Source organism: Pimephales promelas, chromosome 24 (assembly GCF_988280905.1).
Source record: "Pimephales promelas chromosome 24, fPimPro1.hap1.1, whole genome shotgun sequence".
NCBI classification, from domain to species: Eukaryota; Metazoa; Chordata; class Actinopteri; order Cypriniformes; family Leuciscidae; genus Pimephales; species Pimephales promelas.
Window position 1 is genome coordinate 29,182,606 of NC_142792.1, and position 24,875 is coordinate 29,207,480.

General features: G+C 37.9%; 1 protein-coding gene across 6 annotated transcripts; it reads left to right on the top strand.

The window, feature by feature from the left end:
- Positions 1-487: 487 nt before the first annotated feature.
- On the top strand, positions 488-24,395 carry LOC120481472 (uncharacterized). Of its 6 annotated transcripts, none has more exons than XM_089126832.1 (14): positions 488-577; positions 3,923-4,023; positions 4,234-5,924; positions 6,039-6,069; positions 6,195-6,281; positions 7,948-9,526; positions 10,846-11,019; positions 13,281-13,451; positions 17,844-18,014; positions 18,119-18,289; positions 19,237-19,407; positions 22,320-22,493; positions 22,629-22,802; positions 23,443-24,395. In XM_089126832.1, the coding sequence occupies exons 2-14, from the start codon at positions 3,924-3,926 to the stop codon at positions 23,513-23,515; spliced, it is 4,767 nt and encodes a 1,588-aa protein (XP_088982958.1). In that variant the 5' UTR covers positions 488-577; position 3,923; the 3' UTR covers positions 23,516-24,395. The 6 variants fall into 6 exon arrangements, with proteins under 6 accessions (XP_088982958.1, XP_088982961.1, XP_088982960.1 ...); XM_089126835.1 differs by having other exon boundaries at positions 23,461-24,395; XM_089126834.1 differs by having other exon boundaries at positions 6,039-6,060.
- The last annotated feature ends 480 nt before the right edge of the window (positions 24,396-24,875 follow it).

The following is a 24,875-nucleotide window of genomic DNA, read 5'->3' on the forward strand; positions in this document are numbered from 1 at the left end:
ACTGAAATTATTCATTTGTAAAAAGAATATGTTCTTTATTATTTATCAAACACAACAGAAAGAAATATCAAGAAATTTATCATCCTACATATTAAATGCATTATACTGTATCTATGTACTGTATTGGCAATGGCATGACACATAAAAATCCTGAGGTCAAAGGGCAGATGATTTTATATGACACCAGCTTGAATGGCTCTCATATAGTAACAGCAGCACTTATTGATTTTAACTGTATTATCTGTGTGTGTGCAGATCTCATATCTGGCCTAATAACCAGACGAACATCGAGTCCTGTTTTATGCAGCAGATCAGAATAGTGTCTGAGAAAGAAGCGAACTAAAGATCTGGTCTTCGACTTTAATTATTCTAGACTTTACATTTACAGACATTACTGCGATAAAATTAATAAATAAAAAATAAAAAAATAAATAAAAAGAAATTACCGCGCGACTCGAGCATCACTACGGGAAGCAGTAAGGTTCAGACTTCACTGCTGTTTCTGCGGTCACGTGTTAAAGACACACTTTATAAAGCAAAACATTCCGAGCAGAGAACAGCCACGGAAACAGTTCAGGTACGTTATAATAAGTGTTTAGAGATGTGGCTTTACTCACGATTTGTTCATCTTTTGATTTAAGTGAACTTATTTCCCTGATAAATCATAAAACGATCTTTAAAAAAAGAAATAGACGTCAAACACGAGGTAAAGTATGTAAGTTAGTTCTTCACCAGCAGATGAGGGAGGAGATCTGAAGAGCTCGACGGGTGAGCGAACAGACTTTATTAAAGATCTAGTTTCTGAGAGAATTACTCACTGGGAATGATGTAAAGTGCAACAAACGGGACTAAAGACACACCCTAAGACAAATGTGCTTTTTACTATTCCCAAATGTAACGTTAGACATGATGGAGCAAGAGATGTGGCATTTTCGTATAAATGTATGTGTTTTAATGATGTGCAAGTTCATTTTTTGTTCAAAACAATCACATTATATTTTCTTATGTTGCTGCAACTACGGGTAACTTACTTGACTATCCCGATTTAAAAAACTCAACTTCTATGAATTTGATTTTAACCATCACAACCTCTGTAATACATATAAAAATTGACACAAAATAGAATGTAGTCGTCAAGATTTTAATCTGGAACATGTTTATTTTTTATGTTTTTCGAGTCATCTCCTTAAAAATTGTCCCTACAATAGCGTTCTATACATTTTTCCTCAGTAATATCTATTTAAAAAAATGTGATATATTTAAATAGCTTTTTCAAATTTGATGTAGTTTTGTAAATACTGATATAAAAAAATAATATATAAAATAGGGAATTTCATGTTTTTTTTTATGCCATGGAAAAAAATTACATTAACCTTAGATTTCAATTGTTTCCATACTCACAAAAGATAACATATTTACCTTCTTACGACAAATGTTGCAATTTCAATGTGTTAATCGCTTAAAGGAGTAGTTCACTTTTGAAAAAACTTTTGCTGATAATTTACTCACCCCCATGTCATCCAAGATGTCCATGTCTTTCTTTCTTCAGTCGAAAAGAAATTAAGGTTTTTGATGAAAACATTCCAGGATTTTCTCCATATAATGGACTTCAATGGGGACCAAACGGTTCAAGTTCCAAAAGAAACTTTAAGTACAAACGGCAAACTTGTTCAAAGGGCTTTAAACGATTCCAGACGATGAATAAGGGTCTTATCAAGCTAAACGATCGTTCGTTTTATAAATAAATAACAAAGTTTAAGTTTTATAAGCTCAAATGCTCGCCTTTCTCTGTTCTGTAACGCACTCCTGTTTGAACTCGTTCATCAAAATGAACAAATCTTTTTCCGAGTCATCGAATTGATTCGGAAAAAGATTTGTTCATTTTGTTGAACGAGTTTGAACAGGAGAGTCACGAACGCGAGCCACCAAACAGGGTTGCGTTTCCCGAAAGCATCGTTAGTCAACTATGGTCGCAAGTTGGTCGCAATTTCCATTGAACTCTATTGGTAATGGCGGAACTTGCGACCATAGTTGACTAACGATGCTTTCGGGAAACGCACCCCAGAGCAAGGCGAGCGTTTGATCTTATAAAACTTAAACTTTGTTATTTTTTAAAAAAAATGAGCGATTGTTTCGCTTGATAAGACGCTATTTTTATCATCTGGAATTGTTTAAAGCCCTTTGAACAAGTTTGCAGTTTGTACTAAAAAGCTTAATTTCTTTTCGACTGAGGAAAGAAAGACGTGGACATCTTGGATGACATGGGGGTGAGTAAATTATCAGCAAAAGTTTTTTGAAAAGTGAACTAATCCTTTAAGGGTAAAATATTTTTTTGCAAATGAAAATGTGAAGGAAAAAAATGAAAATAGAGCATTGACATCTTGTGTCGGTAAGGACACAATGTTGAACTGCCACGACAAAAAATGGCATATATATATTAATATACTAATATATACTTCTGTACTAATAAAATACTGAATATTTGTATTTTAAAATATGGTAAACCTTGAATTTGTCTCTACCGCAACACAAGGTCTTTACCCCAACACCTAAATTTGCTGCGGTAAAGACATGTTAAAACGGAAATGACATTTTTGGTAATATTTTAGCTAATTGCCAGCTAGCAAGGCCTACCACATTAGTTCTTACTCTTAGCATCTTAATGAATTCAACAGTAAAATACATTTGTTTTTTAAATGTAGTTCAAAATAATCAATTATTAAGCTCACAATAAATACTAGAGCAGAAAATATCATTTCTGTTTCCATAGAAACTAGACTTGTTTGTGTTCGATAAAATGTCATAATTAAAAAATAAAAATAAGTCATTTTTAGGTTAAAAGTGCCCATAGTTGCAGAAACACACTATATACTGTCATTTAAAAAGTAAAGATTCTGAAACCATTGAAGGAGATCCCATTGTAATTTTAATACAGATTTACACTAGTAACAATACATTATATCTTTTAATTGTATGATATGATTAATATAAATTTTTTTAAATAAGATTTTGCATTGAGGTTAATTAAATGTTATGGGAAAGAGGAGGCGGGAACTGGCAAAACTTTTGAAGACTTTAATAATAAAATAAACAAATACAGATTTTAATTAAAGACAGGATCTCCTCCTGCTGTGACATACTGTATAACAGAACACATCATAAATCCAGCGATCACGCTCGCTCACGGCACCGGCCTCGTCCTGCTCGCCTCGTAAATAAACCTGACTTAATATATAATATTTCCAGTCTGAATCTAACCATCTCATGTCCTCAACTGGAAAAGTCTGTCAGATATTTATAACCGTGTTTATTATTGTGCTTTTTTTTACAATACCATACTCTTACAAATTCTTCTGTTATTGAAAAACTGTTGCTTTACCTCGAATAAAACTGAAAACCATAAGACCTTTGTCTCAAAATATAAACATTAATTTTATAGATTCTAATTTGCTACTTAAATCTACAACTTTTAAAAAACATCAAATATTACAGGATAAGCTTTGCGCTGCTGCTCTCGATCGCGTCACAGATCTGCCTAATATCCGTGTGATCTTGAGAAGTGAATGTTAAGTAAAGTTTTGTGCATCTAGTGAATCAGAGGCGCCTTTAGCCCTGTTGTTACCCTACATCTGCATGTATAATAAAAAAAGTGACTGTAGTATTTTTACAGTCTTTTACCATTAAAATCACAGTCATTTTTACAGTGTATAGAAGCAGCTGATCAAACAGTTCCTGCTTGTTGTGATTCTGTATCCTTAAGTTCAAACTAGAAATGAAATTCTGCATCTTATTTTCCACCTATATTCATATTCAGCAACTGAAATGTAGAAATAATTTTTTAATTCTATGCCTAATGTTGCAACAGCCTGGTTTATTCAGTGACGGGTGTTCAGGATCAGTACTGGTGTGTGTGTGTGTTTAGTATGGCTACAGTGGGAGTGAATGTGATTGAGACGGCGGCTCTAGGGAGACCCTTCCAGCTGGGGATGCTGTATGACTGCAGGAGAGATGCTCTGATACCAGGTACAAGAACATTTACTGCTTATAAATGTAAAAGAGGTCCTCTGATGTGAAGTGAAGGTGACCCTGATAAGTCATATACAGTCATATAAGCACACTTCAGAAAGGTTTTTTTTACACAACAGATGCACATAGCCTAACAGTGGGATCATTTAATCAATATTGTTTTTATATACATAAATATTGACTCGAGTGTATTCAACACTTTTGCAGGAATTACACTGTGGGATCAAGAAAAGCTACAGCAGAGTCTACGAGTCCGTCCCCAAATTAACACGAATTTCAAAGTCACGGCTTCAGACTCCATTCAGGACAAATCAGCCTTACTGGACATTGACGACTCTCTGAAACTGAGTGTTTTAGGTGGACTCGTCAATGTCACAGGAGCAGCCGAATATCTCAAGGACACCAAGAAGTCCTTCAAACAGCAGAGACTGACGCTCCATTATCATTCATCCAGCAGGATTGAAGAGCTGAGCATGAACCATGTGGCACCTGAAAATATAGTTCATCACGAGGTGTTTGATAATGACGCGGCGACACACGTGGTGACAGCAGTGCTGTATGGAGCAGACGCCTGCTTTGTGTTTGATAGAGAAGTTTCTTCAGATGAGGAAATGAAGACAGTAGAAGGAGAAGCTAAAGTGGCCTTTGAGAAGCTCAAATTAATCTTAGTAGACCTAAACAGCAATCTGAAGATGAATGACGCTCAGAAGAAAGCAGTCCGAAACTTCAAATGCACGTTTTATGGTGACTTCCAGTTACCGTCTAACCCGACCTCTTTTGAAGATGCGTTGAAGGTTTTCGCTGATCTTCCAAACCTGCTGGGAGGAAAGAAAGAGCTGGCGGTTCCTCTGAGAGTTTGGCTTTTTCCTCTCGACAAACTTCTCTCAAAAGCTTCCAAACTTCAGAAGGACATCAGCATGGATCTAATCATGGCGACTGAATCAGTGATTGAGAGTTTGAATACAACTGAGATGAAATGCAGTGACCTTCTGGAAGATTTGCCTGCCTTGACCTTTACTGCATTTCGTGATAAAATCCTGCAAATGAAGCAAAACTGCTTGATCTATAAACTGAGACTCATGAAGAAACTCGGCTCTCTGCTGCCGAACATCCGTGGAGATGTGAAGAAGGAAACTGACCTGAATGATCTTCTACAAGAACATGATGGATCTCCATTTAGTGAAAGTGACCTTGCAGAATGGCTGAAAGAGAGAGAAAGAGAGTCTGATGTCGTTAATCTAATGCTCAGACAGCTGAAGACTGCCGGTGCACAGGTAGAAGACAACATAGATCTGATTTCGTTGAATCTTTTAGTTGGAAATGTGGTCTGCTACACGTTCACATCACTGGACTGGTCAGATGTTCTGCTTCTTCAACAAAAGGCTTATCTGAGTCCTTTAACAAAAGGAAAAAATGAGAACAGTCCTGGTCCAGAGCAGAAGTCTTGGCTCACTCCTGAGATCCAAAAGACACTGAGGAGCAACTTGATGATATTTAAGAACTTGATCGCTTCAAAAGAGCGTAAACTAGCCAGGTTCATGGTGTCCTCAAAGGAAATGAAGAATAATCCAGGATCCTGCATTCTGCTGTATGAAAGTGATAGTGATGAAGCTGTTTGCTTCATTCCTCCATCCAAACCAGCCTGTCCAATCACTGAAGAGGTCAAAGATAGTAGTGTGGTCCTGAAGGTTCCTCCATCATGTCCTGAAACAGTAGAGCTCAGAATATGGTATAAACGGAGGCTGGATCCATACTGCTCGTCTAAACCTGTGCCGAAGCATGAAAACACAGTTACTCTGACTGGTCTGATAGAAAACACTGTATATGACATCAGATGTGCAGCGCTGGGGAAACTCGACTACACCGTATACAGTGACGTCACTGCAGTTGTCACGAAGGTATGATGATAATTTATCAGCTGAAGAAGAAAAATTTAACCATTTTTATGAAAAATACAGACTTTATGAGAATGAGTCATCGGTAACTTCTTATTTGTCAAATGTTTCCTCTAGAAAAAGGGCAGTGTGATTACTGGTGAGTCAGGTATCATTCCTGTACATCTTTGGTTTTAACACTTTGTTGAATTGTGTTGGTCTGTGAACAACAATAACAGGTGTATGTGTGTGTGTGTGTGTGTGTGTGTGTGTGTGTGTGTGTGTGTGTTGCAGAGACTGACCCTAAAGGAGAAGGTCGCTCGATCCCTATCACTGCCTCTGAGAGTTGTAGTTCTCCAGGAGCTCATCAATCTCCTCAGTGTATGTGCCTCTCTTTCATAAATTCATCTTTGGGGTGAGACTACCATGCTAGAGGAATAAACTTGCTTAGTTCACTCCTACTTTGGTAGATTGCATTATATAAGTTGGTAGATTGGATATCACTTTGCACAGACTAGGTCTATGGCTCTTTGTTGACACATAGCCTATGATGTTTTAAGTAGGGGTGGGAGAAAAAATCGATCCATCGATGCATCACGTTTCTCTCTCCAACGATTCTGAGTTCAGTTTTTAACCAGATGTGCGATAACGCTGGGTTTGCTTTAGAAACACCCGTATCCTGCTTGCTTCCAATTCCTCACATAGGCCTACACACACCACTCGAACCCTCCGGAAAATAATCTTTCATAAAGTTCGGAAAGATTGTAGTGAATCACGAGGACATTCACACAGGCTTCATTGCACGCGCTGTGAGAGACGCGCACTTTGTTTGATGTTACACTTAAAGTGTGCCGTCTCGCCCGTCGGTATATTATTTTCCTTACGAATGCTCTACGAAGTCATCATTTATGTGGTTTGGAATGCAGTGGACTTGTATATTTAAAATATGAACCTCACTAACAGAAGACTGCTTTCAATTTCACGTCCTCACGCGCGCTTCGTTTGTGTAGACTGCTCGCGCACGCGGCTGTGCTGTGTAAAATTCTTAACATACAACTGTTTTAATTATTTTGTAGAAAATGTGTAATTATTTTAAAAAGTAGGCCTACTTAATTATATAAACTAATGAATTAATAAGGGGGGGGGGGGTATATAAAGAATCGTTCTGGAATCGGATCGTGACTCCCAGAATCGGGATCTGATTGGATCGTGAGGTGACCAAAGATTCCCACCCCTAGCCTTACCCCCCGTTCACACACTACACGCGACTTTGTCGCTGCAGGTCGCCAGTGGCTGCGCTAGAGGGCGTTCCCACTACTGGTTGCCTAGTAACGTTTGTGAGTGACATTCACGGAAGTTACTCTATGTTAAAACAAATGCGTTTTCTTGCCACTACAAACAAATATATTTTGTAAGGAAAAGTCTAAATATAAATGGAATCAGTACATAAAATGCATAACTCCTATTGGTTGTCGCTCGCGAAAATCGCTCTTCATTTGCGTAAAGTGAAACATTTCTCAACTTTGTCGCGTCGCTGGACACGCCCCACCGGTCGCCAGAAGTTGCCCGCTCACCATTGATAATGAATGGTATCGTGTCGCTTGTAGTGTGAACGCAGCTTAAGTCTTGTTGCTTCACATTATGCCACAAATACTGTCAGTAGAGCTTAAAAATAAAGCACACCCCATAATTACCATTCTGTCATCATTGACCATGCCAAACCTCTATGACTTACTTTCTTCTGTAGAACACAAAAGACGACATTTTGAAGAGCACTGGGAACCAAACAATATCAAACCACTTTTCAGTGTTCTTCCTCAAAATATCTTCATTTTTCACAGAAGAAAGTAATACAGTTTTAAACATGGATCATGCATTTTACATATGTTCAGCCTTTTATCCAAACTCTAGTAGCACAGAAGTGACGTCTAGTTCACTTGGGCTGGAAAAAAGTTCTTAATATAGACTAGATAATGTCATTGATGTTAATGTGATAAATGAAAGCATGTGAAGTGAAAGTAGCTGAAATGTGTTTGTGTGTCTGTAGTGTCAGAGACGTTCAAACTGAGACTGATGGAGGAGTTTCGGGATCTGAATGAAGAGATATCACCCGGTCGAAGACAACTACTAAATGATGTCTTCATCGAGCGGCACATCACAGAGGAGCCAGATTCTCACATCAATAACAATAAAGAAATCATAAGCATTTTCCAAAGCCAGAAAATCAGGACCGTTTTGATGAAGGGTGAAGCTGGCATTGGCAAAACCGTGGCTGTGCAGAAGTTCGTCCTGGACTGGGCTGAAGAGAAATTAAACCATGACCTCGAATATATATTTCCAATCCCTTTCCAGAAGCTGAACATCATCAGAGAGACGGGGAAGGAGGTCAGCTTCATGGAGCTTCTGCAGCGATGCTGTGAAAACACCGCACATCTGAATCCTGAGTCTAGGGTCATGCTGATCTTTGATGGACTGAACGAGTTTAAACTTCCTCTAGATTTCCAAACCACAAAGAAGATTAAAGATCCAATCACGAAAGCCTCAGTCTCTGATCTACTGACAAACCTCATCCAGGGAAATCTGCTTCCAAACGCTCGGATCTGGATCACCAGCAGACCGGCAGCAGCCAATCAGATTCCTGCGCGGTTTATTGATCGTGTGACAGAGATCCAGGGCTTTAATGATGGACAGAAGGAGGAGTATTTCAGAAAGAGCATTAGTGACCAGAGTATGGCCAATAAAGTCATCAGTCACATCCAGAAATCCCCACGCATCAACAGCATGTGTTATTCACCAGATTACTGCAGAATCATCGCAGCGATGCCAGAGGAAGTGTTCAGAACAGACGAGACGGGTTCAGAGACTCTCACTCAGATGTACAGCAGACTCCTGTTAGCTCAGACTGAACTGGATCCAGAGAGGAGAGAGACCATCATCACTCTGGGGAAAACAGCCTTTGACCTGCTGGTGAAGGCCAACTCTCTCTTCAGTGCTGAGGATTATGAACTCGGTGCTGAACGTCTGAAAGCAAGCTTATCAATCATTAAAGTGATCGATGAAAAAAGAAAGTCCTTCTGTTTCGTGAATCACCGAACACAGGAGTTTCTGGCAGCTGTGTATGCGACTGATGTCATTAATGGAGGAAACCCACTCCGGCTCAGAGATCTCTCCAGTCTGGAACTTGAGCTTGGAGAGAAGAGCTTCACAGACTACGGTTCACTCCAGAACGTGATGAACGTCGCTTTACAGAAACAGATGGACCTTTTCTTCTGCTTCTTACTGGGTTTCAGACTGGAGTCCACTCAGATTGCTTTGAAAGAGCTCCTGACACAGAGAAGCAGCAACTCTTCATCCAGTATAGAAATAATTCAACTCATCAAAACTATGATGATGAAGTCCTCTTCAGAAACGGCGGTGGACGGCAGTCTCCTGTTGGACTGTTTGAAAGAGCTGGATGAGCGTTGTCTAATCCAGGAGATGAAGACACAGCTGAAATCTGGACTCGGACTCTCTCCTGATGACATCTCAGCTCTGATGACTGTGCTGCTGAACCCAGAAGACATTATATCACATCCATCAGAAGAACTGAAGCCTCGACCAGTGCTCAAAACACCTGCAGAACATGAGTAAGTACATGCATATGCGCTATGTAAGGGTTAACCCGCTTATACCATGGTCACTTGCCAAATAATTTTTTTTTAAAACATTAGTTTATATTTTAATTAGGCTAAATCTAGTTTTTACAAATAATAACTTGCCTTGCCTGACTGTTTATTTAGCAACCGGAGATATTTGGCCTATAGTCCGCTTAGCTCGTATACCTTCAGGTTCACAAATGCATTTTTTTTTTCATGAAACACAAAGGAAGGAATAGTTTTTTTTTTTTTATTACACATAAAACAATTAATCAAACAACAATAAAAAAACAATTAGCTCTGAGCTCCAGCGATTTGCGCTTAACGTTATAGAGGGCAATAAATTAATCAGATCAAAGAGAGGGTCATTTGCCTCAGGCTCCTTAGGCTTGAAACGCTGTAACGTTCAGCCTTCTCCTGCCTTGGTTGTCTGGACAGCTGCGTAAAACTCCCGCAGGGTCTCATTCAGGGGTGCGTTTCCCGAAAGCATCGTTATCCAACTATGGTCGCAAGTTACGTCGTTACCAATAGAGTTCAATGGAGCAGAGCAGCAGCGGTGTAATTTCCTCCGTTTTATTTACATTTTTTCTTTCTTCAGCAGCATACCAGTCGTCAAAGTTGCCATATTCTCCATAAATGTTAAAAGAAATAGCACGAAGTCGCTCATTGTTGTATTAGGCTATAATATCTAACGTTAGATGATAGAGCATGTGACTGCCTGTTGCTATGGTTACTCACAGCCGTTGTAGGCGGCGCATTTATTTATTCATTTCGAATGGTAAACAGGCAGTTTCACCAGAACTACTTTACTAGGTGTCCTCTATCACTTTTTAACGGACACCCTGCAGCCAATCAGAATCGAGTATTCACCCAGACCATGGTATAAGAAATAATAAGTATCCTTTAACTGTCTAAATCAGGGTTCCTCAAACTCAGACTCAATTTCAGATTTCCATCTGAAAAGTCAGCTCCTAGTGGTTGAGCTGTCGTAACTCTTGTCAGTCGAAGGTTGTGTAAGGATGAGTTGATTGAGATAATAGAAAAGCACTGGTTGCATGTATTCCAGCCATTCACAAAACACCGAATACATGCAACCGTCCCTCTCAAAACAGCTCTATCTCCAGCCCTGTATAAGGATAAGGACACCTATGCCTATTGGAGGGTGGACGGGGAATACATTTTACATTATGCTTGAATGCAGGATATATCAGTGTCTCAAAGCTTGTGCTCATCTGAGTTCTTGTTTACAAGTGATTTGTCTTATACTTTTGTAGGCATGTGTGTTTCATGTGTTTTCTTCACACTCACAGATCGAGGTCTTGTGGTATCAGTGATGGAGGTTGTGCTGTTCTGAGATCAGCTCTGAGATCAAACCCGTCTCTTCTGAGAGAGCTGGACCTGAGTGAGAACAACATCACAGATTCAGAAATGAATCAGCTTTCAGATCTACTGAAACATCCTCAGTGTAAACTGGAGAAACTGGAGTGAGTGGTATTGTTATTGGTCATGAGTTTTTCACAAGGAACACTTTTGCTGTATATATTTTGCTGTGAAAAAGAGTAAAAAGTGGTAGGACAGTTGTGAGTGGGTCTCCAAGCTTGGTGTACTGTTATACTTGGTATAGGGCATTTCAGAATGTTTGTAAACAATAGGCACCGCGATACTTCCGGGTGGCAGAACGCGAGCGGCTTCCATTGACTAACTGAGGAGATCCAGCGAAAATATGTTGTGTTTGGGGTTGCGCCACCAGATATACAGCAAAAGGTGTAGGTTAAGGTTTTTTTTATCGATTTCCTTCAGAAAAAAGTAAATCTATCCAGCAGAACCTGTGGGTGAGGAGGTTAAAGCGAGTGGACGTCGTCAAAAGTGCATGTCGTCTTCTAATTATGAGCCTGAGCCCGATTTAAACCCAACCGTTTTAATACGTGGGTCGTTATATAACTGACGTTCTCAACTAACTTAGTTATTTCTATTACTTTCTATGTTACTTTCTTTTGAGCGGTGAGTAAATGCTTCTTCATCGTAAATGCTTCTGATTGGCCAATGCGTTCAATAAATCAACACATATGTCTGTGATTGGCTACATCGCCCATCGCTGCAGTCACGTTCTAAAAAGAAACTCTGCCATGTAAGTCATTTCTATTTTGTTTTAGTTGTTCTTGTTGCTTTTCTGCAACAGATGAATACAAATGTATTAGTTTTTATTTGTTTTATTCATAGATATTTCTAGTTTGCGGGAGTCCCGCGAATCGTTTTATTCTCCTGCAATCCGCACACACAGAGTGCATTACCGCCCGCACTCGGCCATCAGATCTAGTCCCGCGCCGCGGTCTAGTGCGTTGGGAGTGCACGTCTCTAGATCAAAGAATCTAAGCTTTAATGATCATGTTAACTATGTCTGAATTTCCACCACGTCTGTTCTTGAATCAACTGTTGAAATGTAGATTAGGCTTCTGCCGGCGGTGTGTCTCCCTCCATGCAATTTACTAGTGTTGCCATAGGGACGCTTCGGCTTTTGCCACCCGGAAGAACGTCTATTATTGTTGTGACGTCATGGTGAATTGTCGTATAAGGGATGATACTAGTATGGAATGATATACTGGTTTAACCCTCTGATGGTCCTCGGTCACTTCTGACCGAATAATTTTCTGTTTTGAATTTCTAAAAATCACAGCTTCATCGGAAGGTTATGATACTTGGTGACTTTTTTGGCATTTGGTATGTGAATACAAAAAAAATTGAGGTCATGATTCGAGCATGCTAAGTGGTCGTAAAAAAAATAGTCACGATTTTGGTCTTTGGTCAAAAATGACTCCCATAGGAAATGAATGGGAAATTGACAAACACAAAAATTCACAATTTTTTTTTTAACAATTAAAAAAAAAAAAAAGTTTTCGATATTTCAATTTTTTTGAGGTTTCAATTATATATTCAAATCCACCAAAAAAAAAAAAAAGTGTTCATAAACAGCTGGGGAATTCACATGCCATCTGTACATTTCATCTAGTGGTTACACCATGACTCTATGCTTTTTCTCTATACTGTAACCAGATGGTGCTAATTTTCTTCAAAAAAAATATTTTTTTTCTGAAGGCCTAGACTCCATATTAAACGAAAATACTGCATTAATAATTTTTTGAAAAAAAGAATATATATATATATATATATATATATATATATATATATATATTTCCATTGAAAAAATAGAGCATAAATATTAATAAATTCAATCAAATTGTCTCCAAATTCTAAATTAAAAAGAATAAATATTATAGAACAAAAATAAATTGTATTGGTTTTACTGGGATGGAAGAAGTTTCATTTTTAGGCCTCCGGTAACTTCTGACCGGGAAGGCCCAGGACGTGACTCCTAAAGAAAGACCATCAGAGGGTTAAAGGGGGAAATGTCATGAAACTTTCCACAAATCTGCTGCAGTCCATGAAGTGATATGTGTGTGTGTGTGTATATATATATATATATATATATATATATACACACACACACACACACACACACACACACACACACGTATAACATTTAAAAAAATGATACCAGTAACAATAAATTATGACTAATGTTTGAAACAGCTGTTTTAATATCTTCATAATCCATAGGTCTGAAATTGACCATTTCATATTTAGGGAACTTATGTCTCTATAATACCTTTCAATAATTGTTTTTAATAATTAACTGATTCTCATTGTATTCTGACTTTAATATATTTTTTATTTCTCGCACTCACAGGTTGAGATCTTGTGGTATCAGTGATGGAGGTTGTGCTGATCTGAGTTCAGCTCTGAGATCAAACCCATCTCTTAGAGAGCTGGACCTGAGTGAGAACACCCTTACAGAATCAGGAGTGATGCAGCTTTCAGATCTACTGGAACATCCTCAGTGTAAACTGGAGAAACTGGGGTGAGTGGTATTGTGCATATTGTATAATATAATAACCAGTGCTGTCAAACGATTAAAATATTTAATCGCATTAATGTCATAGTTAACTTGCGATTAATCGCACAATTTTATCTATTCTAAATGTCTCTTGATTTCTTTTTGTCCAAAACAAAAAACAAACAAAAATAACGACTTTATTCAACTATTAGTTTCCTTCCCTGTACGGCCGTGATATTTCACGTAGTGAAACTACGCAAAGCTTCTGTTGTACGTCACACGCATCACACACATTACCAGCGTCGGCCAATAGTGAGCCTTCGTGAAATATCACGGCCAACGGAGAAGGAAATGAATAGTTGAAAAAAAGTCATTATTTTTGTTTGTTTTTTGCGCACAGAAAGTATTCTTGTTGCTTGATAAAGTTAAGGTTGAGCCACTGTAGTCACTCTGACTAATTTAACGATGTCTTTCATAACTTTGGACCGGCCAGTCTCGATCCCTTAGCCAATGGAGGAGTGATCCAGCTCTCAGATTTAATCAAAAATATCTCCATTTGTGTTCCGAAGAAGAACGAAGGTCTTACGGGTTTGAACAACATGAGGGAGAGTCATTACTGATAGAGTTTACAGGGGTGAACTAACCCTTTAACCTACTACTTGGCCGGCTCGCAAGCCTAACAAGTGTGTGCGGAGTCGTGCTCGTGCCTGTTGTTTTGTTTCCGGTCTAGCTAGATCTGCTTGCGCTTTGGTCGACCAAGCAACAAAACGTCCTCGCCTAATTTTCAAGCCATTGAAATTAATGGGTCTCATAGCGCAGCGCCGCGTCCTGCTGCAAAAGCATGTGAAAAAAAACTACAAAGTTTGCTAGGCCAAAAAAAAAAAATTAATCTCGCGCTAAAAAATGTAACGCCGTTAAAATGGGTTTGCATTAACGCCGTTAATAACGCGTTAAACTGACAACCCTAATAATAACACTCTATCACTGTTCAATGTATTTTTAAGGGTTCAATAATAAAATGTTGAAACAACAAAATAAAATGTTTTAATTTTGTGCCATGATCTGAAGATGCGTAGATATTGTATGCGTTGGCACTCTTATTATTCTTCCAATTCTTCTTCTTCTGCTCTGGGAGTCTATGGCCGCCCATAGAACCGCTTGCAGCAAAGTTATGAAATTTGGCACGCAGATATAATGAAATTAAAGTTAATTTGTCAAACCGTTTTCAGATAACTCGCAAAAGAATTTGATGAGGAGCACGCCAAAATAAACGTGAAGGTTTATCTCAGAAACTCTTAAGTGTATTGTGACCAAACTTGGTGTGTGTTATGACAACCATAAACTTAGGCTACCTGACCATTTTTAGCACAGTGCCACCTAGTGGTCAGGAGATGTGAAAATTTAATTTATCTGATTTAATTTCCGATACGCCATCTTGGATTTTCTGAAAAATATACTTTTTGTAACTCCTCATAGGCCATTTGTCTGATTCACTCAACTCGACATGCACCATCTAGAGACCTTCATGGAAAAAAGTTGTTAAAAGAATCTGTGATTCACGCTCGCGACGGGACGTTAAAACTTTTGAATTAAGCTGGGCTACTTTCACTAAAATGGCTGGAACTCTTGAACACAATGAGATATATTCACAGTTTGGTTCATTTGCAATAAAAAAATATCAATTTTAAAAAAAGATATATTCGTCAAACTTGTTATACTCATGTAACAGCTCATTCTGCGGTCATGCAAAAAGAAAAAGCGTTGATTCACCACTTGGTGGCGCTGTAATACGAAAAAAAACCAAAACGCTATAATTATGCAACCCTTAGTCCGATTGTCTTAAAAAAAATTGGCTTGCAGTGTCTTTGTCCAAGTTGCCAAAATGATTTACAAGGATATTCGTGTATCTTCGTGTAAAACTGCCATTGGCCAGTAAAGTTTGAGCACCAGCTTAATAGCGGCCGATCAGAATGAAACTTGGTGGGCCTGTTTTCCCCAAGGGGGTAATCCACCAGCCGGAAACTGAAGCTTCGCTTGGGCGCCACCGTTGTAGCAGAGCATTCCATTGACTCCCATTCATTTTGGCATCACTGACAGCGAATAACTTTACATCTTAGGCGTTTAAAGACTCCATTTGTCCATTATTTATTTCTAAAGAAGCACGACAATGTATAAAAGGCTCCATTACTTTGTATCTTACGTTATGGCCCGTAGAAGCAGTTTTTTTTGTAAAAGTATGCTAACGATTGTGTCATAACCATGGGACTCTCTGTCGCACAGTAGAGAGATTACCGTATGGACAGGAGGAGAAGCTTGTAGGCAATCTTTTAATCTTTGTGTATGAGGCAATCATATTTCACATCTACACACACGAGGATGAAAGTGTTTTCTGCGCTGAACAACATGATGAGTTTAACAACACTTGCAGCATAAATATTAGTATTGAAATTTTAGGTCATGGGCCTACCGTCAAATAAAATAATTTAGAAAATTAATTATTTGTTGTTCTATCAAACCTTTGGTTAAGATTAAGGTTATTTAATCTTTAATTTCTTTCTTTTCATTTGTTCTGCCGTGTCTGGGTAAATTAGTTGAACTCTGTATTCTTAACTTTATTTTAACAGCCATTAGGCTGCTATTTTAATTCTACATTTTTTTGATAATGTAGTACCATAAGTTTGTATTGCAATTAAACTTGTATGTCTTTCATACTATGACAAGGAAAACACTGTGTCTAAAGAGATCTAACGCCTCCCACCCCACATTGATGCTTTAAAATGATTTTGGTGGGTCTTGAGATAGATTATTCTTATCTAGGTGGGTCCTGGAATGGAAAAGTTTGGGAACCCTGATCTAGAGAGCCTCATGGCAAACAGTTATCAAAATAATTTTGGGTAACACTTTATAATAACGGCATGCTAAGTAAGCCATAAGGTTCGAGAGGCTGTGCTGATCGGGGATCAGTGACGGCTGAAGGGCGTTGTTCGGCTCGACGCGAGCGGAGTAGTTAACTTATTCACGATACAGCACAACCTCGAGTACCTTATTGCTTTTATAAAACGGTTGCCACACAATACAAATATTAAAGTAAAAAAAATATGTATTAGTGCAACTTTCATGAAGTAAAATCACTAAAAGCCTTCCTTCCGCTAGAAAAAATAGTCCCTGAGCGTGAACAGCAACAACGCCCCAATGTGTAAAATGCATGAAGCTCAAATAAACACGACACCCGCAGCGATCAATAGACCGTGAATAAAGCACAGCTCTTGACCAATCAGAATCAAGGATTCGAACTAACCATTTTATAAAAATCATTCGTTTAACATTAGTAAATATGAATGCTTTGTAAATTAGAAATTAACTAGACATTATGCAGTTTATAAATACATAAGCATATCTATAATGTGTTTAATTGTATTTTCATACTTTTTTAATGATCAATTTATCATTTCTAAATTAACTATTACATAATTTACAATCCAGTTACATAGGAGTTGTTGGTGGTTCATAAGATCATTTAGAAAGTGTAAGTAAATCATTAAAAAACGATTTAAATGTACATCTTATTTAGACGTAGTAATAGTTACTCAGTGTGTGAATAAATGCTTTATTAATTTCTACTGTAATTCATGATTAATTCAGGCAGTTATACAACATTTAGTAGTTTTTTGTGAGCTCATCTAATGTGAGGACTAGTTTAGCCTCAAAGCTTTTACAAAGGAGAATTAAAGGCTCAGTGCTCTTTTAAAACGAAAAGGAAACAAACACAGACTGATACTGAAGAACATGTAAATGTTTACTTCAAGATGATATAACATGAAAACTAACGCAGAATGCTTGACACATTTTTGTTAACTCAGCCAGTTTAGTCACAATTATAGCATATGAAAGCTAAATAAAATATGATTATGTGAACGATATCATTTATGCAGTAAATGCAGAACAATGGTCAGGTGTTTTTAAACGTACATGACAGACGTCTCTACCCGCACCTCTCTGCGATTGGCTGCCACCAGGCGGTTTATAGTTTGCAGGTAAAAACAAAGTCAGACACAAATCAATAATAAACACAAGTTATAGTTTATTTATTCATTGTTTGTCTTATTTAACAGCTGTTTATGATTTAACTGCTGATTTGGTAGAGAAGTAGAGACACCTCACTGCTCATGTTTCCTTTATTTTTGGTTGAATAAGTCCTGTAAGTATTTAAATTAAACATTGTATTTGCATTATTTTTTACAGTTTAATTTAAAAAAAAAATGTAATAAAAAATAGTAATTCACAGCTCGAGCTAGCACTAATACCGGTGTCACCAATTTGAACATAGAAACTATATTGTGTACATTTGGCAGTCTAATCACACACACACTTTGAGTGAGTTTGTCATCGTCTTATCACTTTATTCATTGAACACAGGTTGAGGTCTTGTGGTATCAGTGACAGAGGTTGTGCTGTTCTGAGTTCAGCTCTGAGATTAAACCCGTCTCTGAGAGAGCTGGACCTGAGTGGGAACAACATCAATGAGTTGGGAGTGAAGATTGTTTCAGATCTACTGGTGGATCCTCAGTGTAAACTGGAGAAACTGGGGTGAGTTTATTTGATATATTTGTTTGAATGAAGACCAAGTGAACCTGTTAGTTATGCTCAACAAGTAGGTTATTTTTATTTCCCCCCTTTCTTCACACACACAGGTTGAGATCTTATCATATCAGTGACGGAGGTTGTGCTGTTCTGAGTTCAGCTCTGAGATCAAACCCATCTCTGAGAGAGCTGGACCTGAGTGAGAACACCTTTCAACACTCAGGAGTGATGCAGATTTCAGATCTACTGAAACATCCTCAGTGTAAACTGGAGAAACTGGGGTGAGTTGAGTAATTAAGAGCCTGTCGGGTCTAGATTGAATCAAAATTTATTTTTATTTAGAGCTCGGGGTCAGTAACCCGTGACACACATGCCAATATCAGCACACAAAGGGTTAATCACTGGCATATGAGTAATAGCGAGAGAACTGTACTGTATTCATTTAGATATACATTTCGAGTTAATCTTTCCTCATAGACACACAGCCGAACTTGACTTGTGAGCTATAAATACTGTTTAGCTCTCTGGGTTTGAGAAAAGCACAATATAAATCATTAAAGTGTGTGAGTTAACCTGTTAGTCAGCAGAAGCGAGCAGTTCTGAGAGTGTTTCCCAATCCCAATCCCAGAGTTCCTCAGCACATGAATCAAACAGACCTGATCAGCTCATCAGTAAAGACTCCAAGGCCTCACATGAGTGTGTCAGATTAGAGGAGCAGACGGTGTGCAGTGTTTGGGCTCCAGGACCAGGATTGGGACTAAATGTGACCAACCGTTTCCACCTGCACGTCATCTTCAGTCACACACACCTGCTCGTCGTCATCATTATGCCCTCGCCTCACCCCAGCTCTTGGTCCGAGCTCGTTTTCGTTCATGCCATGTGGACTATCCCCCTGTCTCTAGAGAGCTCTCGGTCATCAATAAATCACTGTTCGTCATCCATCTTCACACCGTAACAATTTGTTCATCTTTGTGAACGTTAGTTAATAAAAATACAGCTGTTCATGTTAGTTCACAGTGCATTAGCTAATGTTAACAAATACAACTTTTGATTTTAATAATGTATTAGTAAATGTTGAAATTAACATTAACAAAGATTAATAAATCCTGTATAACTGCAGTTCAGTATTAGTTCATGTTAACTAATAAAACCTTATTGTAAAGTTTTAACGTTTTCCCTGTACTTTTCTAGACGTTAAGTATTTAATGCGTTTTCTTCACACACACAGGTTGAGATCTTGTTGTGTCTGGGATGGAGCTTGGGCTTACCTGACTAAAGCTCTGAGGTCAACCCTGTCTCTGAGAGCGCTGGACCTGAGTGAGAACAGCATCACAGATTCAGGAGTGAAGCAGATTTCAGCTCTACTGGCAGATCGTCAGGGTAAACTGGAGAAACTGGGGTGAGTGGTATTGGCTTTATCTGATATATTGGTTTTAGTAAAGATTGGAAGTGCCCATGATAACCACCAGAGGGCACTGTCTCCTGTAGTGCTTTCCCATCATGAACTACACTTCCCATAACCCCCTGCCTGGACTCATGTTCTGATCACTGCCACCTCATTTATGGTTGCCTATTTAAACCCTGTTCACTCAGTCATTAATTGCAAAGTCTTGTTTAATGTCACTGCAATACTGAGCGTTATCCTGGATCCAGGGATTAAAGTTCTCCGTCGCTACCACGGATTTCCGTTAATTGCAGCGAGTCTATGACGGATATCCGTCAATTGCAGGGTTCCCGTCTGTCCTTATGTCTTAAATTAACTTTTCATAATTTTAAGGCCGTAAATAGGCTTTCATTTCGCAAACAGTGTGATCAATGTCTTAATTTTAGTTGGAATAGGTCTTAAATTAAGGAGAGATGATGCGTATTCACCCTGCTGAGGGGGGATGTGATAAAGCCTGGAGTGGAGTGAAAGCATGTTCCTCTCTCCACTCTAAGCATTCTGTAGTCACTTCGCTCATGGTCCACTCCGGTTTTTCAATTCCCGCTCACGGAAAAACTGCTCCCTGTTCACTCAATCTTGTCAGGCGAGGCTACAGATCGTTTGCTGCGGTCCCATGATAGAAAACAGAACGCGGGTCAATATTGATCGTTTCTCGATACCAGGTACGCAAACTTCGGACTTGCGTCCTTGGTAGTTCGGACTTGCCAAGTTCGACTCGGGAGAACAAACTCCCGAGGACGCTGCTAACAGCGCGTTCTTGATCGCGTCACTCAGCACGCGGCTACTCCGGTTATCAACTCTGCCGTTTTTCATCAACACCACTCTGCCTCTTTTCATTTATAAATGAACATAATTATTATCATAAATGTATAAATGGCCACACAAATGTGGTTCAGGCAACGCACATTGATTATCATATATTTATAACAACACGAAATGTAGCTAAAACACAAACCTGCTTCTTTTTGTTTTCATTTGAAAAATATGAAACATTATTTATCATTAAAACTGACATTTAACAAACAGACAGGGTTGTATCGTTTTATTCTATTATGCGTACACATACAGTGAAGAGAATGCATAGTAATATAATATTTTATATATTTTAGAATATATAAAATTACACAACCATGTCTCTTTTTTGTTAAATGTCAGTTTTAATGCTAATATCCCGTTCAAAAGTATAAGTAGCCTAATAGGTAGGCTATAATAAGCTATACAATGAGAAATAAAGCAAACAATTCAGTTAAACATAAGTCAGCTCTCTAATAGGCTACAAAGTTAAAGTTAAATAGCCTACATAATAAAGTTATAAAACTTCACTTTGCCCTCAGCCAAAACAATTTGCCATGGCACAAATTATATGTTAATATAGTTTAGCATTGTTTGGTCTTATAAGATAAATAAAAACATGCACTGAAAAGTTATGTATATGGTTGATTATTTGTCAAGATAAGTAATTGTTTTTCATAGATTAACCCTCTGAGACCTAAGGGTATTTTTACAATTAATTTTCCGTCTGGTGTTATTTACTAAAAAAGCTTGTAAAACATCAACCCTTTGGTGCACAGGCAATTGACACAGCTATTTTTTTTTTCAGGACAAATTGAACTTTCAGCATATTTGTGTTGCATTGATTTCACCTGAATGTAAAATAAGTTATGGGACCATAAAGACAAATGAAAAAATAAATCGGAAATTGAATCACTCAAATATTTGTTAATCACACACAAATAAATAAAAGCTAAGCAAATTTCCTTTGGAAAATAGTTTTTTTTATGTCTTTGGAGTCCTGGAGCACAGGAATAAACATTATAACTTGTACAGAACAAAAACTATTGACATTTTTCCAAAAGAAGTCCAGGCGTTTGGGGCCTCATGAAATTCACTGGTGCCAAGCCTCAAAACAGTTCCTATCAGCAATCACACAGAGGGCCACATCACAGGTTTTGCATTTCTATTTTATTTGTTCTTTTATTTATTATCTTCTTTTTATACTTTTATACTACTTTTATTCTACTAGGCTATAATACTTTTTTACAGTAAATAAATAAATGGCACTTCAGCTCGGTCTATCCTGGTAATCTAGTTCCTCATCTGTCAAAAAGCTCTGTTCTCCTGAAAATCCTTCATCCTGCAATGCACCAAAATAGACCAGCGCTTTATTTACGTCCATTTCTCTGTGTTTCTCTGTGAATCGCGCGTCTCCGTGCGTCTCTATCTCTCTCCACTATATCAGCGCTTGGTTCATGCGTAATGACGCACACCAATGTTTACGACGGATCAGCCTGTAATTGGTCAAAAACCATCACGTGAAAACATCACGTGATATCCAGAATGGCCTCTAGCATCGAGCTAGCGGCAAAAATGACGGAATATTTATGAATTATGGAGTTCAAGAGTATCAGAGTTAGACATAAAGCATTTGGATTTATTGCTGAAAACCTCTGAAAGGAAGCACAAGTTCCAGGCTGGATAGAAAACCTTCTGTAAAGGCTAGAAAGACACCCCCGTGATGGCTAGCTCGTTAGCTTTCTGCTGGAAAAAACGGTAAGAAAATCAACAAATCTGTCATCGAGTTATGTAAACATTTATCGGAGGTGACGTGTGGCGTCGTCGACGATGCCGTCGGTCTCAGAGGGTTAAAATAGCTTTTAAATTACGCAAACTGGCAATATTAGATCGGTTTTAAACATTTCCCCTTAAAACGCTATTGGTCTCGACTATTTAAATAAAGTTATAGGAATATGACTTGGCCTGAAAAAAATTTCAGTCAGAAGAATTTTTTTCACTTTGATCCCTGTGTGTTGGCTTTGATCTTCTGCTTGTCTCCTGGATTTCCCTGTGTGTTGGACCTTGTTTCACAGGTTGAGATCTTGTGGTATCAGTGACGGAGGTTGTGCTGATCTGAGTTCAGCTCTAAGATCAAACCCGTCTCATCTGAGAGAGCTGGACCTGAGTGAGAACAACATCACAGATTCAGGAGTGAAGCAGCTTTCAGATCTACTGAAGCATCCTCAGTGTAAACTGGAGAAACTGAGGTGAGTGTCATTGGCTTTATTTCATATATGTGTTTCAGTAAAGACTGAAAGTACCATCATCTTTAGTTTTAGTAGTTTTTTCCCATACATTTTTTCTAGACATCAGTATTTAATGTGTTTTCGCCACACTCACAGGATGAGATCTTGTTATGTCAGTAACCGAGGTTGTGCTGATCTGAGTTCAGCTCTGAGATCAAACCCGTCTCATCTGAGAGAGCTGGACCTGAGTGGGAATGTCATTACAGCATCAGGAATAAAGCAGCTTTCAGATCAACTAGAAGATCCTCTGTATAAACTGGAGAAACTGGGGTACGTTTCTAATTCTGGCATTGTAAATCCATGCATGCTGACACTTGTTGACATGTTCTATAAGGTGTAGATGACCAATAATTAACCCTACAATAGTCAAATCATACTTAAATTGTGCACTACCAAAGCTCATACTTAAATTGTGCACTACCAAAGCTTATTTGGTTAAAAAAAAAGCAAGATCGTAAAAATCATGTGATTTTTGCATGTGTTTGTACTTTTGTTACTGTAAAACATAAAAATATAACTGAAATGAGCTAAAGGTATTACATTAGGGTGTAATTTACATTATATTTTACTATTAAATTATATAAATGTCTTGAGAAATGCTGCATGAAGAGTGCTAAACTCTTAAGATCATGAGTGATCCCACTGAACACACATACAAAATAAATGCGCTTGTTGACTGTTTTACACAAGTGTCCACATTCAAACGTGCAGAGTAAATGTTGTAATAAAGCATAATAAATATAAACAGGACTGAACATGTGTAATATGTATATGTTTAATAGGAAATGGGAAGAAATAAACCACATAGACAGACTTGCTTGGATACTCTAATAGTTGATAAAGACTCGTAAATGTAATAACTGTACATCTTTATGTCTGTGTCTGATTCTCACTGTGTTCTGACTGAAAGGGTTCATCTGTTTCTCAGACACTCATTGGTTGAGCTCAAACCCGTCTCATCTGAGAGAGCTGGAGCTGAGTGAGAATAATATCAGAGACTCAGGAGTGAAGCAGCTTTCACATATACTGGAGGATCCTCAGTGCCATTATTCTGCTGCTGTGTGGTTGTTTTCAAGAAACTTAAGGGATGTCAAGAACAGATTTATTTTTCATGAAAAACAGTGACGACACCCAGATCTCTGCAGAAATAACGTACTATACATCTCTCAGTCTCTGTGTATGATACTCGTTTACATAGCATTTCAAATATAAATATAAAACAATTGGGATTTATCTAGCTCATTTTACCAGCAGGGCTTGTTAAGTTCTCTTATCCCTCTCTCAGCCTAATTTTACTATTCTGTGCTCAACGAATTAGATGTTTCATATTTACAGCTCTTATCCACAATTCTAAAAACTCCTGAATTATACAGTATACAGCATACCATGAATATGTTAAGACATAACACCTAAACCTACGAAAATATCAAAATGATTAATTAATTTCAGTACATCAGACTAGACTTGTATATCTTCTGAAGGAAATGTGAGGAGTGCTCACTCGAGCAAAACTGAGTTTAATCACAGTTCAACTATTCTGAATATAAATGCTCAAATTCACAATTGCATATTTGCAATATAATCCACACCTGTATGTTAAATAGATATAGCACTGTAAAATTAGTTTTAGTTTTGTACTCTTGCTTCAAAAATGTACAGAAATGTGCCTTATCTTTTGTGATAACTGTTGAGACTGTTTATGTGACTTTGATTTAGACTTTAGAAATATAACTCTGATCTGTTTCTACACTTGGATGGTGTTTGCCAGAATTGCCTGTTCGTAGTTCTAGAGATTATCACATTATGCATGATGTGACTGTTATCTGTTCTGTCCCAAACCATTAAATTCATCACGTAAATGTTTTTCTGCAGCTCAGTTCTGATATTTTGACTAATTCTGTAGGATCATTTGCGTTTTTTTTAACAAGTGGTTTTATCATAGCTAGCTTAAAGGTTTTGGTACGTATCCTAGCAACAAAGACGAATTATTGATATTAAGAAGAGGATCTATGACCTCTGGAAGCATTTCTTTCAGTAGTTTAGTCAGTATAGGGTCTAGCATACAAGTTGTTGATTTAGATGAATTAACGAGTTTGCAAAATTCTTCCTCTCCTATAGCAACAAATGAAACAAATCTTTCCTCAGGGAGACAACAATGCACCCCCTGATGCGATACTGTAGTAGACAGTTGCATAGTTATAATTTTGTCCCTGATATTATCAATCTTATAAGTGAAGAAATTCATAAAGTCATTACTGCTGTGTTGCTTGAACACTTCTGGGCTTGAAGCTTTCTTTTTCGTTAGTTTAGCCACTGTTTCAAATAAATACCTATGATTATGTT

What these genes read in the sequence shown, in the direction of transcription:
- LOC120481472 (XM_089126832.1), top strand. Translation starts at nt 3,924, where the DNA reads ATGGCTACAGTGGGAGTGAATGTGATTGAGACGGCGGCTCTAGGGAGA. An exon ending in TGTAAACTGGAGAAACTGGG is followed by an intron (nt 13,452 to 17,843) that starts GTGAGTGGTATT and finishes CATTGAACACAG; the next exon opens with GTTGAGGTCTTGTGGTATCA. An exon ending in TGTAAACTGGAGAAACTGAG is followed by an intron (nt 22,494 to 22,628) that starts GTGAGTGTCATT and finishes CCACACTCACAG; the next exon opens with GATGAGATCTTGTTATGTCA.